General features: G+C 48.9%; 1 protein-coding gene across 1 annotated transcript in view; it reads right to left on the bottom strand.

The window, feature by feature from the left end:
- The window catches only part of GRIK4 (glutamate ionotropic receptor kainate type subunit 4), a 388,236-nt gene that overhangs the window by 84,374 nt on the left and 289,184 nt on the right, over positions 1 to 14,678 (bottom strand). The window contains exon 13 of the mRNA XM_021671204.2: positions 5,449 to 5,556. Within this exon, the coding sequence (XP_021526879.1) occupies positions 5,449 to 5,556 (108 nt within the window). The remainder of the gene's footprint in view (positions 1 to 5,448; positions 5,557 to 14,678) is intronic.

Here is a 14,678-nt window from a genome sequence, read left to right as displayed (position 1 = left end):
AGAAGAGGCCCTCCGGAGAACCTGGTCTTAGAGTGGGGAAATGAAGGACACCCATAGAAGACAACAGAGAAGCAGCCAGGAAGGCTGAAAATCAGAGAAACATGGTCTTAGTGTCATGGAGGAGAGAATCGGAAGACAGAGGATGTAGCCATTCCCACCATTCCCACAGACTAAGCAGGGCTGGGAAGCAGCGTGTGGATCACGTGTCACTGCCGACTTTGCGAAGGTAGGCACAGTGGGGACAGCAGGACTCTGTAGGGATGAGGAGTGAGCGAGTGCCGCAGGGGTGAGGGCGGTCCAGCATTTTGAGAGGTTAGGAGCTAAGGGAGGCAAGGCGGCAGGCACAGCAGAGGGCAGATCGCCTCTCCTCCATGCTCGTTCCCCACTGCAAACAGCAGGGTTGGAGGGTCCCTGGGGGGCCACCCAACCCTGTGATTCTGGGACTCCCTATGTTGGAGGGCAGCTTGAAGAGCAGCAGGGTGTAGGAAGGGTGAAGGTGATGGTGTTTTAGGATGGGACAGTCCAGGGCGTATTTGTAGGCAGGAAGGGAAAATCCCTGGAAAAGGGGAGAAAAGAGGAGGAAAGAGCCATGCTAGCTGGTGGAGAAAGGGTCCAGGAAGTGCAGGGTGGAGACAGGTGGGGGCAGGGGTGAGGCTGAGGCCTAAGCCTGGAGTGAGGTGGAGGGTGTGGGTGGGGACGCAGAGAGGAGGGAGCTCGTGCTGTCCCCAGAGCCACGCTGCAAGTGGGGCAGATAGGCTTGGAGCCTTGGTGTGTGGGAAGATTTTCAGCAGAACCGCTCAGGGGATGTACAGGGAGTGAGGAGAGTTGGGCTCGGGGATTTCCATGGCCCAGCTGCAGAGGGGAGGCTGGATGCAGACAGGTAGCTGGGGGTAGGGGTGGCAGGGACAATCAGGCTTGGGGACGGACAGGTATGCGTGGAGAAGCCTGTACATCACGATTCTAGGAGCTAGGAGAAGGAAGCATTGAAATGCTGATGGCTCAGCTCACTCTGGGAGGGCCAGACAGACCCAAGGTCACGGAGGGACCCTGCAGGGGAGCAGACTGTGGGTGTGACGCAGTGGGACATGGGAAGGCAAAGGTCGTATGTCAAGGAGCAGGAAGCTCTGAGTGGAAGGTGACTTGATTCTGATTCAGGATGAGTCCACTGTCACATCAGTGAGATAGGGCCAATTGGCCTGCCTTCCACACATGCTGTCCTCAGCACGAGAGCTTCTCCCTGCACAGACCGTCCACAGACTCCCCCATCTTCTGCCTCACCTAGCTCATCTGTGACCATAGAGTCACATTGCCTCCTCCTGTGCCAACCCACCCAACTCGCCTGCTCTCATGCCAGGGCCCACACAATTGCCCTCCAATGTTTTCTGATTTGCACCTGTTCCAGGTGGAATGAGAGTGGGGCCTGGGACTGACTCGTCACCTCCGTGGTACCCCTACCTGGTTCAGCATTAAGCATGTGCCCGTTATGTGAGTAAGAAGCAAACAAATGGCTTCACAAACAGGGCATGGCTGGGGGTTTCCATCTCAGGACTGGCAATGTCCCAGTGTATCTTTAATCGTCCCAAGGGGCTGTCACAAATGCTCCTCCCCAAACACTCACTACTCTCAAGTTAATTAAAAAACTCACTGACATATTCCAAGTAAACAGACACAAGGCCGGCCTTGGAGACACATTGAAAAGCCCAAAGGTGGGGACAGCTGGGACTCACTGGCACTCTGGCGAATGTAGGGGACTGAGTGCTGGCCTGGAGCAGGGGTGCTGAGAACGTGGCAACATGCTGAACACAGGGTCTCATACAGAAAAGGTGTTCAGGGAATGGGAGCGGTAGCCAATTCTGTGTGTTTGCTGGTGTTAAAATCATCCACGTGCCCCAAGTGTGCCCTGACCAGAGCAGGAGACAGCTTGGATATGTGCTGAGTTTTAAGGGATAAATCATTCGGGATTATCATTTTCCAGGGAAAACCCACAAATGGTCACCCAGGGACTGAATTAAGATCATCATTCCTGGAAAGAGCTATCGACTCGGATCAGCCACTGCAGGCACACACGCACAAGAATAGAACCAAGGCTAATAGTGGTTTGAGTTGTACTTACCCTGTTGTTAAATGTCACCTCACACACCAGTGTCCTGGCTGTACCCCACCCCTCATGAGCATGTGCACGTATGTGAACAAGCACATGTGCACACATGCACAAATCAGGGTCACTTTCCCAGACTAGCAACAGGACCCTGTGGACTCGGTGTAGCTGTGGATCTGTGCCAGAGCTCCAAGCACAGTATAATACCAGGCTTGGAGAGGCAGGAGGTACAGCTACTTCCCGTCTCCCTCCCAAAGTCTTGTTGGCTTTTAAGGGACACTCCTACCCTGTAGGAAGGAATTCCTTCACTCAGATTCTAATTATCAAGCTCCTACTTTGTGTCAGCCCTCTACCTTTGAGGAGCTCTCATCCTAGAAGGGAGGCAGAGCTTTAAACAACCTCTAATAAGAGAAATGGGAGGGAGCAGGGCAAAATGCTGGAGGCAGGGAGAAGACAGGAGTTAGAGCAGGGAGGGCTTCGTGGAAGATGTGATGTCTCGAGCAGAGCATTGAAGGATACATGGGCATCCCCAGCTGGAAACAGAAATTACAGGGAAGGGTAACCCAGGCATAAGGAATAGCATGTGCCAAGGCAGGGAGTGGCAGGAAGTAGGGAGGGGCAGGATGCAGGGAGGGGCAGGATGCAGGGAGCAGGTGTTGAGCCATCCAGCGGCACTAGACCCCACGCTGCATGGGGAGGAGAAGGTGAGGTGGGCTGGGTCTGATTACAAAGGGTTATATCCCAAGCTAAGGGGAAGCAGGGCCTGGGTAGTGGCTGAAGGATTGTAAGGAAGGAAACTCCAGGTCAATTCTCATTTTTAAATGGCCACGCAGACAGAAGGGTCAGGGAACAGGCAGAGTGAGTAAGAAGGGAGCCTGCCAGCAGGCCACGGAGCGGCTCCAGGGAAGGAGGCAGAGGGGCCCCGATCCTGGATTAGGGCAAGGGCTTTGAGGATGGACAGAAGAGGACAGACCCAGGAGTTTTTTTAGAGACTAAGAAGACAGTGGGAAGGAGGCCCCAGCAATCACACTGTGTGCTGCACCCTCTCCCCCAAAGTGGACTCAGCCAGGCTGTTCCCAGCTCTCTGCTGGACAGCGACACCGAAACTGCCTCATCTTTCTGGCATTTTCACATTGGTTCGGATAAGCTAAGGCTGAGATGGGAGCAGTTGAAACCCTGGGTGCTAGAACTGCTCTCTCAGTCCTTGCTTGGACAACTCCCTCTGTCAACAGTACCCCTCCCCAGGCAACCACTTGGCTGTGTCCTCACCTCCACCAGGTCTCTGCTCAATGCTCCCCTCCTCGGAGAGGCCGCCCTGACCACTGGGTATGAACGCCACTGGCCATCTCAGCACCCAGGCCCTTCCCAGCTCTAGCTCTTTCTCCTCAGCCTTGCCACCTTCTAATTCGTTGTTTGATTCTATTGCTTCTCACTGTCTATCACACATTCCTTGCTGGAATGTAAGGTCCTTACAGGCAAGGATTCTTGTCTTTTTGGTTCATGGATACACCCTGAGCACCTACAACTGTGCCCAGTATATAGCAGCACCCAATAAACAGTCGTTGCATGAATGAATGAGTGAATGAATGAATGAATGAATGAAAATGTTCAGTGACCCCATCTCCTAACAATGAAGGGAAACTTGGTATCCTGGCATTCAAGTTCCTAAGCACTATGGACCCAACCCACTTTTCTGGCTTATGCCTCTTCCCTTTCTTACCAGTGCCTATTTCTCAGGAAAACCTACACCTTTCAGCTTTTCCTGAACACCTGGCAGTGCCCTCCTTCATTCACCTCCTCCTCCCCACTCACTCCCTGTCTTTCAGAGCCCATCATCAATTTCCCTTCCTCCCTGAAGGCTTTGCTGACCTCCCCATGGGAGGGGACCTCTCTCTCCTTCAAACCCCACAGCTCTACGTGTGCGCCTCTTTGCTGGCTTTTATCTCCCTCTGTTTACAGTAGATCAATCATTTCAACCCAGGGTGCCTGGGCTCCAGGAGTTCATCAAGGTAGTGATGGAGGTCCCTGAACTCTTTTTATTATCTCCAAAAGCCTAAAAGAAATGGACACATTTGCAGACCTTGCACAGTTAGCAATGATAAGCCTGAGGAGGCTAACTCAGGCGTCACCTCTTTGCTTTGGGCTGCAATGATATCAGTGTGGCACTACTGGCCATCTCCTGCTGATAAGATGCTGGGCCAGGCAGGGAAAAATGCTTTAATTAGTTAAAAGTGGGAGGGGGAAGAACAAACTAACTACTGCTTAATACATGCAGTTGGTTTAATTGACAAATCTTTTAAGTGCGAGGTCGTCAGAGGAGAAGACAAATAATACCTTGGCCATGTATGCACTTGACTTATCCCATCTACTAACTTACAACCTCAGGAGAGAGGCTAGAACTGAGTCCTACTCATCTTTGGTCTCCAGGACTGCGAACAGAACCTGGCACGTGGCAGGGGGGGCAGGGAAGAGAGGGTGAACATGGCAATTCCTAAATAGAACAGAATCAGATAAAAAGGGCAGATGGTCTCTTGCTCTATAGATTTTTTTTTTTTTCCAGACAGAATCTCACTCTGTCACGCAGGCTGAAGTACAGTGGCATGATCTCAGCTCACTGCAACCTCCACCTCCTGGGTTCAAGCGATTCTCGTGCCTCAGCCTCCCGAGTAGCTGGGATTTCAGGTGTGTGCCACTCTGCCTGACTAGTTTTGCTATTTTTTAGTAGAGATAGGGTTTTGCCATGTTGGCCAGCTTGGTCTCAAACTCCTGGCCTGAAGTGATCCTCCCACCTTGGCCTCCCAAAATGCTGGGACTACAGGTGTGAGCCACTGCACCTGGCCTCTTGCCCCATAGATTGATAACTCTCTTTTTACCACCTGGAAATGAAGAAACAGGCCATGTAAACCCACAGACCCTCCCATGTCCACTTAAGGATGTGGTGGGGGAAGGCCCTGTTTCATACATAGCAAGCACCCAGCAAGGTGGGGTTCTGGAAAGAGGCAGGGGTCTCGAGGGTCTGGATCTAGCTCCCTGCTCTGTGTCACAGGTGCCCTTCCCATAGGTCCCCTTCCCTTGGCCCCGAACAGCTGCCCCAGCTGTCAGGGTGCCCCAAAGTGGCATCCACAAACTGTGGTTTCTTTCTTCCCTGACCCTCCCCCTAGCTGCTCTGGAACTCCTCAAATATCATTTCCATATGAAACAGCAACTTGAGTGTAATTACACTGTCATAAACTGGGCTCAGTGCTGTGATTAGAGCTCCCATCTTCTGTTCAAGGGGCAGCCTGTGAGCACTCAGACCTGGGGAGGCACCCCAGGTAGCTGCAGCTGGGATCCTGGGAGAGCCCACTTACCAGGATGGTGGTGACGACCAGGGTGGTGTTGAAGAGCGTGTCCGAGATATTGGAGGTGTAGAGGCGGCTGTCCATGCTGAGGCCCTCCGCCACGTGCCACTGGCCGATCTGAGAAGACCAACGGAAAGGACTGGGAAGAAATGGAGGTCCTGTGGCCTTCAGGGCTGGAAGGAGCCAAGAGGCTGGCCCCTGCCTCCAGCTGGGCTGCATGTGAGCAGGAAGAGCTGTGGAGTACAGAGCAGGAGGCTGGACTGCAGCAGGGAGACTGTTACCCAGGATTGGGGGGCTGAGGGAAGGGGGGCCGTGAGAGTCAAAGAAGAAAGGAATAAAGACGTCGGGGAGAGGCGGGCGAGGAAAATGGAAAAATAAATCAGGAATGAATGCCGTTTGGTGAAGCTCTCTCATATAGAAAGGAACGGAACGTGTGGAATCATATGATTTTGAGGCAGGGATGGGCTGCAGAGCTCTTTTGATCTGTCCTGCCTTCAATCATTCTGACTATTGCAATAAGAATCAGAAGCCTATACTGGAGAGAACTATGCCCTTTGATAAATGTTTGCTGGATGGTTGAATGAATGAATGAATGAACCTAAACAGAGAAGACCCAGGTTCTAGTCCAGATTGACTCATTTGCCAGCTGTGAGAACTTTGGCAAGTTATTCACATCTTTCAGAACCTCAGTTTCCCCATCAATAAATGGGGATGATAATGTCTGTCCTGCCTTCTCGGAGCTTGTCACGACCCCAGAGATCATGTATGAGCCAGTGGGCGCTACATTATTTACCCAGACCCAGAAGCACAGATCTCAACAGTGAAACCCTAGGAAAGTCACTGAACCTCTCTGAGCATATTTCCTCATCTACAATATGGGGATAATAATAGAAACTTCACTGGGTCATTGTAAGAATGTATTTAACCTGGCATTCAATAAATGCTGTTTTCCTTCCATGTTGTCTTTTTCTCTCTGTTGTGTTTTCTTTCCTATTTTATTTTTATTTTATTGTGATAAGAACGCTTAATATGAGATATACTCTTTCACCAAGTTTGTAAATGTAAAATACATTACTGTTGACTGTCCCATTGTCTCAAAGACCTCCAGGGGGGGAAAAATCCACAAAGTACTCAGTTCTTCATTCTAGAAAGTTACCTAAACCTAAACTCAACAGTGATGGGTTTTTAGATTGCTTGTTTTTCCCAATGAATCTTTCTTTTTTTAATTTTTTTTTTAAATAAAAGATGGGGTCTTATCATGTTGCCCAGGCTTGTCTTGACCTCCTGGCCCCAAGGAATTCTCCTGCCTTGATCTCCCAAAGTGCTGGAATTACAGGCGTGAGCCACTGCACCTGGCCAGAACTCTTTTTATACATATAAAAATACACACACACATATCTATATACATAAAATCCCAATATATCTCTACTAGCTAGAGCCGCTGGCAAATCATGGCTATTACTGTTTTTAGGTGGGCAGCCAGGAGAGACAGCTGGCTAAAAACCCAGTGAAATGCACACACCCTTCTCTGCCAGGCTTCTGCAGACATCAGCAGCAGTTTCCCTGGAAGACCCACACAAGTTCCACAGATGCCATGCGGTTCTATTCCCCAGAGCTGGGCTCCCCGTTCTCTTACGGAATTTCCAGGGACAATAAAGACATGTCACACCCTTTCCCACCGCCCTCACCCTATGGGCCCAGAGGACTGAGAGTTAGAGGGAGTGGCTCCCTGCCTTCACAGTCTGGAGAAGGTGGAGCCAGGCCTCTCCTGGACCATCAGCTGGCGCTCTCATGGGCCTCTAGTTCCAGGCAGGAGCCTTACGGTCTCCACAGTTGGGACTTTCATGTGGAAAAGAGGAGACAACCAAATGCTCCCATCCACGTCCTGCAAGAATGCCACCTGGAAAAGGGTGGGCAGCTTCCCCCATCTCTGCAAGGGAAGCATGGTTCTGTGCATGTTCACGGTCCTTTTCAGTTTACAAGCAAGGTCTCCTGCATATCCATTCAACAAGCCCCATTATACAGAAAAAGAAACCAAGGCCAAAATAAAAAAGACCACCCAACTTGCCTGAGGTCAGAGAGCCTGTCAGCTGAGAGGCCTGAGCTTTAAGTCCTGCACACTTAAGCCCAGATGAATCTTCCCAAGGAAGCCTGCCAGGTCATCCTGTGTGACTCCTCCACCGTTCAACTGCACATGCTTGTTTACCTGTGTGGCTCAGGACACCAGGTGCTGGCCTTACCTCTGCTTGTACCCTTAGCCTGGGATGCCTTGGAAGTGGGGGAAAACCATCATCTATCAGCAGATTGCTGTTGGTGGTGAAGCATGGGCAGAAGGCACTTTCTCTTTCTCTGAGCCCTCCTCTGGCCTTGGGAGTACCTATCGTCTCTCAAATGGACCAGCCAGGCCATGTTATAGCCTGAGTTTCCCTTTCCTCCTCCTCTCTGCAGGGGTGAGAGATGAGCTGCTAGGTTTCCAAATGAAAGGGGAGGAGGTAATAGTTACTGGACACCTGACGTGTTAGACGTGTCAAGCCTATCATCTTTGAGTCCTCCCATCACCCCTTTCAAGTAGTTACACATGTTTCTGTTTTAGTTCTGAAGAAACTGAAGCTCAGAGAGGTTTAACGGCTTACCTAATGTCCCCTGGCTGGCAGGTATAGCATGGGCTTGAACCTAGATCTGTCTGACTCTTAATTCTGTAATCTTTCCTGTTTCTGCTGCTGTCTCTTTAAGTGGGGATACAAATGTGCCCTTCATTTAAACAGGCCAGGCCAACTGGGGAATGGCTTCAAGGGCCTCCACCATCCACTAGGAAGTCCAGATACATAGCTTTCTTCTCTTTGATCTTGACACTCCACAAAGACAGGTGAAATTACTGTCCTTGAAGCGGCTCAGTTTCCCTGTTTGAAAAATGGACAGAATTGGTCCCCAATGGTCTCCTGGGCTGAGAGAGGCTATATTTTAGGCAGAAAGAACATAAAGCACAATTGAGCTGGATGTCGGCACTGGAATGTCTGGAACCGGACTGAACTCCTTAGAGTCCTTTCTGTCACCCTAAACCTCATACCAACAGAGCCAGTGAGACCTTGGCTCCCTGCTACCCACTGTCCCACCGCCCCCGTTCTGGAGGAATCTAATCCTCACCAACCACTTGCTCAAAGAAGCCCCATCCCCAGACTCCTTGGTCTTACCCAAGCCACGAGATAGGTAAAAGCCAGGGGTAGACACGATTTACCCAGAGCCAGATCCAACAGCCTGAGTAAAGCATCCTCCTGCCTCCCTCCTCTGGGGACATGGCAAAGAGACTAATTAGCCCCCAAGCTTCAGTCAGGAAATGAATCCCCCACCCACCCTCCCATTACCCCCCAAGAAATTAATAAACTCATCAGATCCAACAAAGCGGCTTGGCAGCTATTACCCAGTGCAATCTAATTGCAGAAAGGCAGTGGGAAGGAAAGGGAGATTCAGAGCCAGGCGCCCTGGGATACAGGCTAATTGCCCCACCCACTGGGCACCCTCAAAGCCATACACGTGCCAGGAGTGGGCAGGAGCTATAGCTCTTTCATCACTGACAATCTGTGGCTCTGCCTCCAGCCAAATCCCTTTGCTCCACCCTGTGACACCTGCCCCCCAAATCTCCTGTAGGAACAGCTGTTTTGTAAGCTGCTTCCACATGCCCACGTGTGCAGGCTTGATTTTGCTTCAAATAACGTCTCTCCTTGGCTCCCTCTGTACTGCGTCTCTTGCACTTGCTCTGTCTTTCCACTGTTTAGAGGCTCCAGGGCTTGCAGTGAAGGAGGAGAAGGTATGGATTTGGACAGGGCCACTGCTAGCCTACAGACAGCAACTTAATGCAAGGAAGAAAAAAGCACCCCTCTGGGCTGATGTGGCCCTGCCAGTGCACCCTGGGAATGCAGAGTTTGAGCTGGACTTCATCCTTGGGCAGTGCACAACCAGAGACACCAATGCAAAGTTAGACAGGAGTTTAACCTGGCTTCTCTCCTGATGAGCTGTGTGACCCTGGGTAAGTTACTGAATCTCTTTGAGTCTCAGTTTCCCCATCTATAAAATGGGAATTAAAATAGTAATTGTTACATCATAGGGTTCTTAAGATTAAGTGAGATGGTGTATGTACAAAGTGCTGTGTCAACACCTAAGTTTTTAATACCATTGCCCAAGACAGAAGGTGGGATCTCCTATGTGCTCTATGAAAAGCTTCACACTGTGGGCTTTAGTTGATTAGGCAGATTGGGCCGGTGTCTCAAAGTATAGCTCCCAGACCAACAGTACCAGCGTTAGAAATGCAAATTCTCTTCTTCTCTGAGACAGACATTTAAAAAAAAAAATTAAAAATGAAAAGAAATGCAAATTCTTGGGCCCCACTGCAGGCTGACTAAATCAGAAGTTCTAAGAGTCGGGCAGGTTGAGTCAGACCAGAGCAGAAAGACCAACTCAGATGACAAACAGGATGACAGAGAAAGGCTAGGGTGCAGGATTAACAGTGCTTCAATGCCTACCAGTGGTCAGTAAGAAAATGTTTACAAACTGGCTCTCCCAGAAAAAAAAAAAAAAGGCAAAAAGGCCCTGATGTGTAGCATTTGCCAATTTCTGTGGTGTAAACACTCCCGCTATGGCTGATTTCAAGCTGCCAACATACTATCACCAAGCACAGAGCTGGGAATGGATGTGTACAATGGATTCTTGCAGGCTGGGGCAAGCCAGCTCCAGCACATGACTGGTGCCCACCATACTCACATGGGCTCTGTGCTGGGCACTAGAAGGTCATGCATGCTAATCTCATTGCCACCCCACTGTATTCATAAGGAAAGCAGGGTCCAGATAAGTTAATAGTTTGCCTAAGTTGCAGAGCCGGTGAGTAGAAAAACTAGTATTCAAAGCAAGGCCAATGGCTGCTTAATTGGTTCCACAATATTTAAAACAAATGTGTAGTCCTTCTATCTATAGATTCTTAATGCCATTACAAGAAACACTTTATGATAGGAGTGCTCAGTCAAATATTAAAACTTAGGTAAATATAACTGATATGGGATGTGTTTGCACATACAAAGAATGTATCATTTACCTAACATCCCCAAGGGACACAGGTGGATATAAATTAATAATGATCTTGCTCCTTAAGCATTAACATTCAGGAGAGTTTAATTATTTATTCAAAACCATTGTTTCCAAAACCCCTTTTTAAAGGAATTATTATGTTCCTCTGTCCTCCTGAATAGGGAGCCTGTCTACCTTAATATGCAGTGTTGTCATTCTGAAGCCAGTTATTACACTGTGCTGTGATACAGCGCTGCTCTTGGGGTTGCTGAAATGTAGAGGGCCACTGTCAGCAGCTCTGTGCTTTTATAAGTTAGTTTGCCTGCTTCTCATAGTGTCTGATTCTTTTCTCATTGTGAGCCATCATTTCTTGCTCCCATTAGGACAGCTGTCTCTGCGCCTCTATCTTTCCAGGACCCCTGGGTAGAGCAGCCAGGGACCAAGCTTGAAAGAATTGAAGGAGAGCATAGACAAGGAGGCTGATGGGGCCACAGGGTTGTAGTGAATGGGTTCCATGCCATCAATAGGGGTTACCCATAGTCCTTTGGAAAGGTGATGACTATACAACTAAATGAGTGTCATGCGTTTGGTCTGTCACGTGACCCCAGGTCAGTATAAGCAAGCTGGTCACTTCTGCAGCAATGCACTGCAGAAAGTCCTGCATCCAGAGGCCAGGACCACAGGGGTCCTCTGCTGCTTCCTGACAGAGGCTGCAGTGTGTCATCTGCCATCGGGAGACCCACATTAGAACCTGGCACTCTGGCCATAGGTGGGTGACCCCGAGCAAGTCAGCCTCACCCCTCCACAGCCTCCACCCTAATCCAAACCCCCATTGACCCTGCCTGGGACTAGAATCCACTCTGGGCCTCCCTGTCTATTCTTCACACAGCAGCAGCCAGTCATCACTACCAAATCTCACATACACTCCAGTCCCTGCTTAAAACCCTTCAATTCTTTCCCATTTTGGCTTAAGGATAGAGACCAAAACCCTTACCATGGCCTGCAAAGCCCCGAGACGTCTGTCCTCTGCCCACTGTCCATCCTCTTCTCATGCTCTTTTGTCCAGCTTTACCTGCGCTGCAGCCAGGTAAAGCCTCACCCGTCTTCTTCACACGTTCAAGTGCAACAGGTTCCTTCCCGCCACGGCCTCTGCACGTACCCTTCCCTGTCTAGAACTCTCCTTGCTGCATAAACCTCTGCTCCCCAGACCCCTTTCACCTAGTTTAGGAGTTGACAAACCCAGGACTACAGGTGGAATCCAGCCCACTCCCTATTTCTGTAAATAAAGTTTTACTGGAACATAACCCTCTCCCCATTCATTTGTGCATTGTGACTGCTTTCATCTACAGCAGCAGATTTGCTCAGAGCCATGGGACCTGCAAAGTCTAAATATTTATCATCTGGACGTTCGTAGAAAAAAAGTTTGCCAAATCTTGATCTACTTTACATCTGTTAATCCCCGCTCAGGCTTCAGCTCAAAGGTCCCTTCCTCCAGGAAGCCTTTCCTTGCTGATCCATGAGTCGGACACCGCCAGAATCAGGTTCTTTTCCTTCCAAACATACATCAATGTGACTATTGCTCATGGCCTGTCTTTCTTACTAGATAATAAGCGTCATGAGAGTAGGGATTACGGCCGGCTTTGCCTGCCCTTTTATCCCTAGAACTTGGCGCAGTGCCTAGCTTATCACAGATGCTCAATAAAATCGAGTTAAGTGAATGCACCAGGAACATTGCATATAGTATCTCACTTAACCCTCAGCCTACCTTTAAGAGGGAGTTATTTTTATACTCATAGATTTAAAAATCCTGAATCTTAGCAAGGTTATGTAATTAATGTTCCCAAAGTCACACACTGCTAAGTACCAAGATGGGGATGTAAACCCATGCTTTCTCCAGCTCCAAAGCATATGCTCCTAACCACTGTGCTATTTTGTTTCAGAGTCAAGACAGCAATGGGAACAGGCATAGCACAGTGCCTGGCACATGAGCAGGGGCGACATGAACTTTGCCTTCTCTGTGGCTCAGATTCCTTCCAGGCTGCAGTCAGTGAGCCCTCAGGCCCTTTCCTGTAGACCAGTCCTGGAGGCCCATGGGCTCACCTGGATGTCATCCCTGGGACTTGTATGCCCTGCCGCTGACGGGGAGCCCTGGCAATCCTGCCTGCTCACAGCTCTCACTCCTGCCTAGAATTTCACAGGGTTGTCATTTTGCCACTTTGTTCCCTCCCAAGTAGGTAAAAAGAGATTCATTTTTAAAGCCCCGAGGGATTTCCTCACATCTTTGCCTGCATCCGTGGGTGTGCATGCAGCACTATAACGTTTAATATTTTATGTACATTTAGACGATTGTTCTTTGCACTCAGCACTGCCAGGATCCAGCTTCTTCTAAGGAGGCCACCGTAACCCCAAGGCCGGGTAAGTACTTTGGCTTTAGACTCAGATTTTGCAAACACTTATTGACCACCTTTGCATTCTGGGCACTCAGCCATGTGCTCTGCTTACATAAATTTCCTTGATTCTGCACAACAACCTTGTTATTATTCCCACCTGAGAAATGTAGGCTTAATGGCGGTACTTCAGACAACAATAATAATGTTTAATGTAGGCACTTTCATACAAGTTTCTGTTGAATAAATGAATGAATGAATGAATGAATGAATGAGGTGAGACTCAGAGATGTCAAGCAACTTGCTGAGGGTCACACAGTTAACAGAGGATTAAATTGAGATTGGAACTTAGGTTCTGTTTGTTACTATACCACCTGGTTGAGTCAGGACAGGTGTGTGCTATCTTGATCTTAAGACCTGGGCCTTCCCACATTCCTCTCTAATCATCAAGAACTTGGTTATTGAATACAGTCCTGAAGGGAGTCACTTCCAAGAGTCCACGTAAGTGTCTCTGGCCAGGGTCTAGGCTGGTTGCTTAGGAGCTTGCACAAGGGGATTCAGGAAGTACAAGAGGACTCACAATTTTTTTCCTTCTCTGCCACGTATAAGCTGTATGAGCTGGGGTAAGGTATTTAATCTCTCTGAACCTTCTCCATCTGGAAATAAATGAACCTGCCTACCCACAGTACAGTATTGTTGTTAAGCAACTGAGATAAGGCACACGACGGCCCTTGATGAGCCATAGTAAGCCATGGGAACAGAGGATAACGGTACCATTTCACAGCACCATTGTGTACGTAGGAATGCAGTTGGCCAGAAGTCAGGAGATTTGGGTTCAAGTTCCACCCTGTAACTTACCACATAGTCTTGGGGAGTTGATTTTGCTACCAAAATAGCTCCCCTTCCCTTCTCCCCTTATTAGGATGATCTGAGGCAATTACAGATGTGACAAAATTTCAAGCCCTATCCCAATGCAAGCTCTGACTGGGCACAGTGGCTCACACCTGTAATCCCAGCACTTTGGGAGGCCGAGGTGGGCAGATCACCTGAGGTCAGGAGTTCAAGACCAACCTGACCAACATGGTGAAACCCCATTTTCTACTAAAAACACAAAATTAACCTGGCGTGATGGTGCATGCCTATAATCTCAGCTACTGCAGAGGCTGAGGAAGGAGAATCACTTGAACCCAGGAGGCAGAGGATGCAGTGAGCTGAGATCACATCACAGCACTCCAGCCTGGGCAACAAGAGTGAAACTCTGTCTCAAAAAAAAAAAAAAGAAAGAAAGAAAGCTCTTTCTGTTTCAGATCCTTGTTCTCCAGGGACATCCAAAGTCAGATGAACCATAACCAATGACTCCTTTTTTAAAATCGCAGGTTCAGGGTACTAAGTTGAAGTTCTCACTAGGAAAGATGCATATTAATAACGTATCTGTGGCTTATTGAGTGCACAGAAGTGATTTTGACATATGGGCAGGAAAAGTGACATTCAGGTGAAAACACTAAGGCCAGGGATCCCAGGAATAAACTGAGATTGTTAGAGTGTCAAAGTCTCTTATATCATATAGAGCTATACTTTGAAACAAAACCAACTAAAAAGGTTTGCAATATTAGCCTCTATGGTGAACACCTTGGCATGAAGGAGTAAAGGCTTACTGCATCTAAATCTAGTATCTCCAATCATAAAAGTTTCATGTACAGAGGAGACTGAGTCATGAGTAAGTAAGAGCCCAACTGAGTACTGGAATGGGTGATCTGGGGAACAAAGGGAGTTGCTGAAGTTGGCCAAAGGCTGCAT

The sequence above is a fragment of the Aotus nancymaae genome, unplaced genomic scaffold (assembly GCF_030222135.1).
Source record: "Aotus nancymaae isolate 86718 unplaced genomic scaffold, 86718_ANA_hifiasm-v0.15.2.pri h1tg000012l, whole genome shotgun sequence".
NCBI lineage: Eukaryota > Metazoa > Chordata > Mammalia > Primates > Aotidae > Aotus > Aotus nancymaae.
The sequence above is the reverse complement of the archived record's forward strand: the minus strand, read 5'-3'. Positions and strand labels throughout refer to the sequence as shown.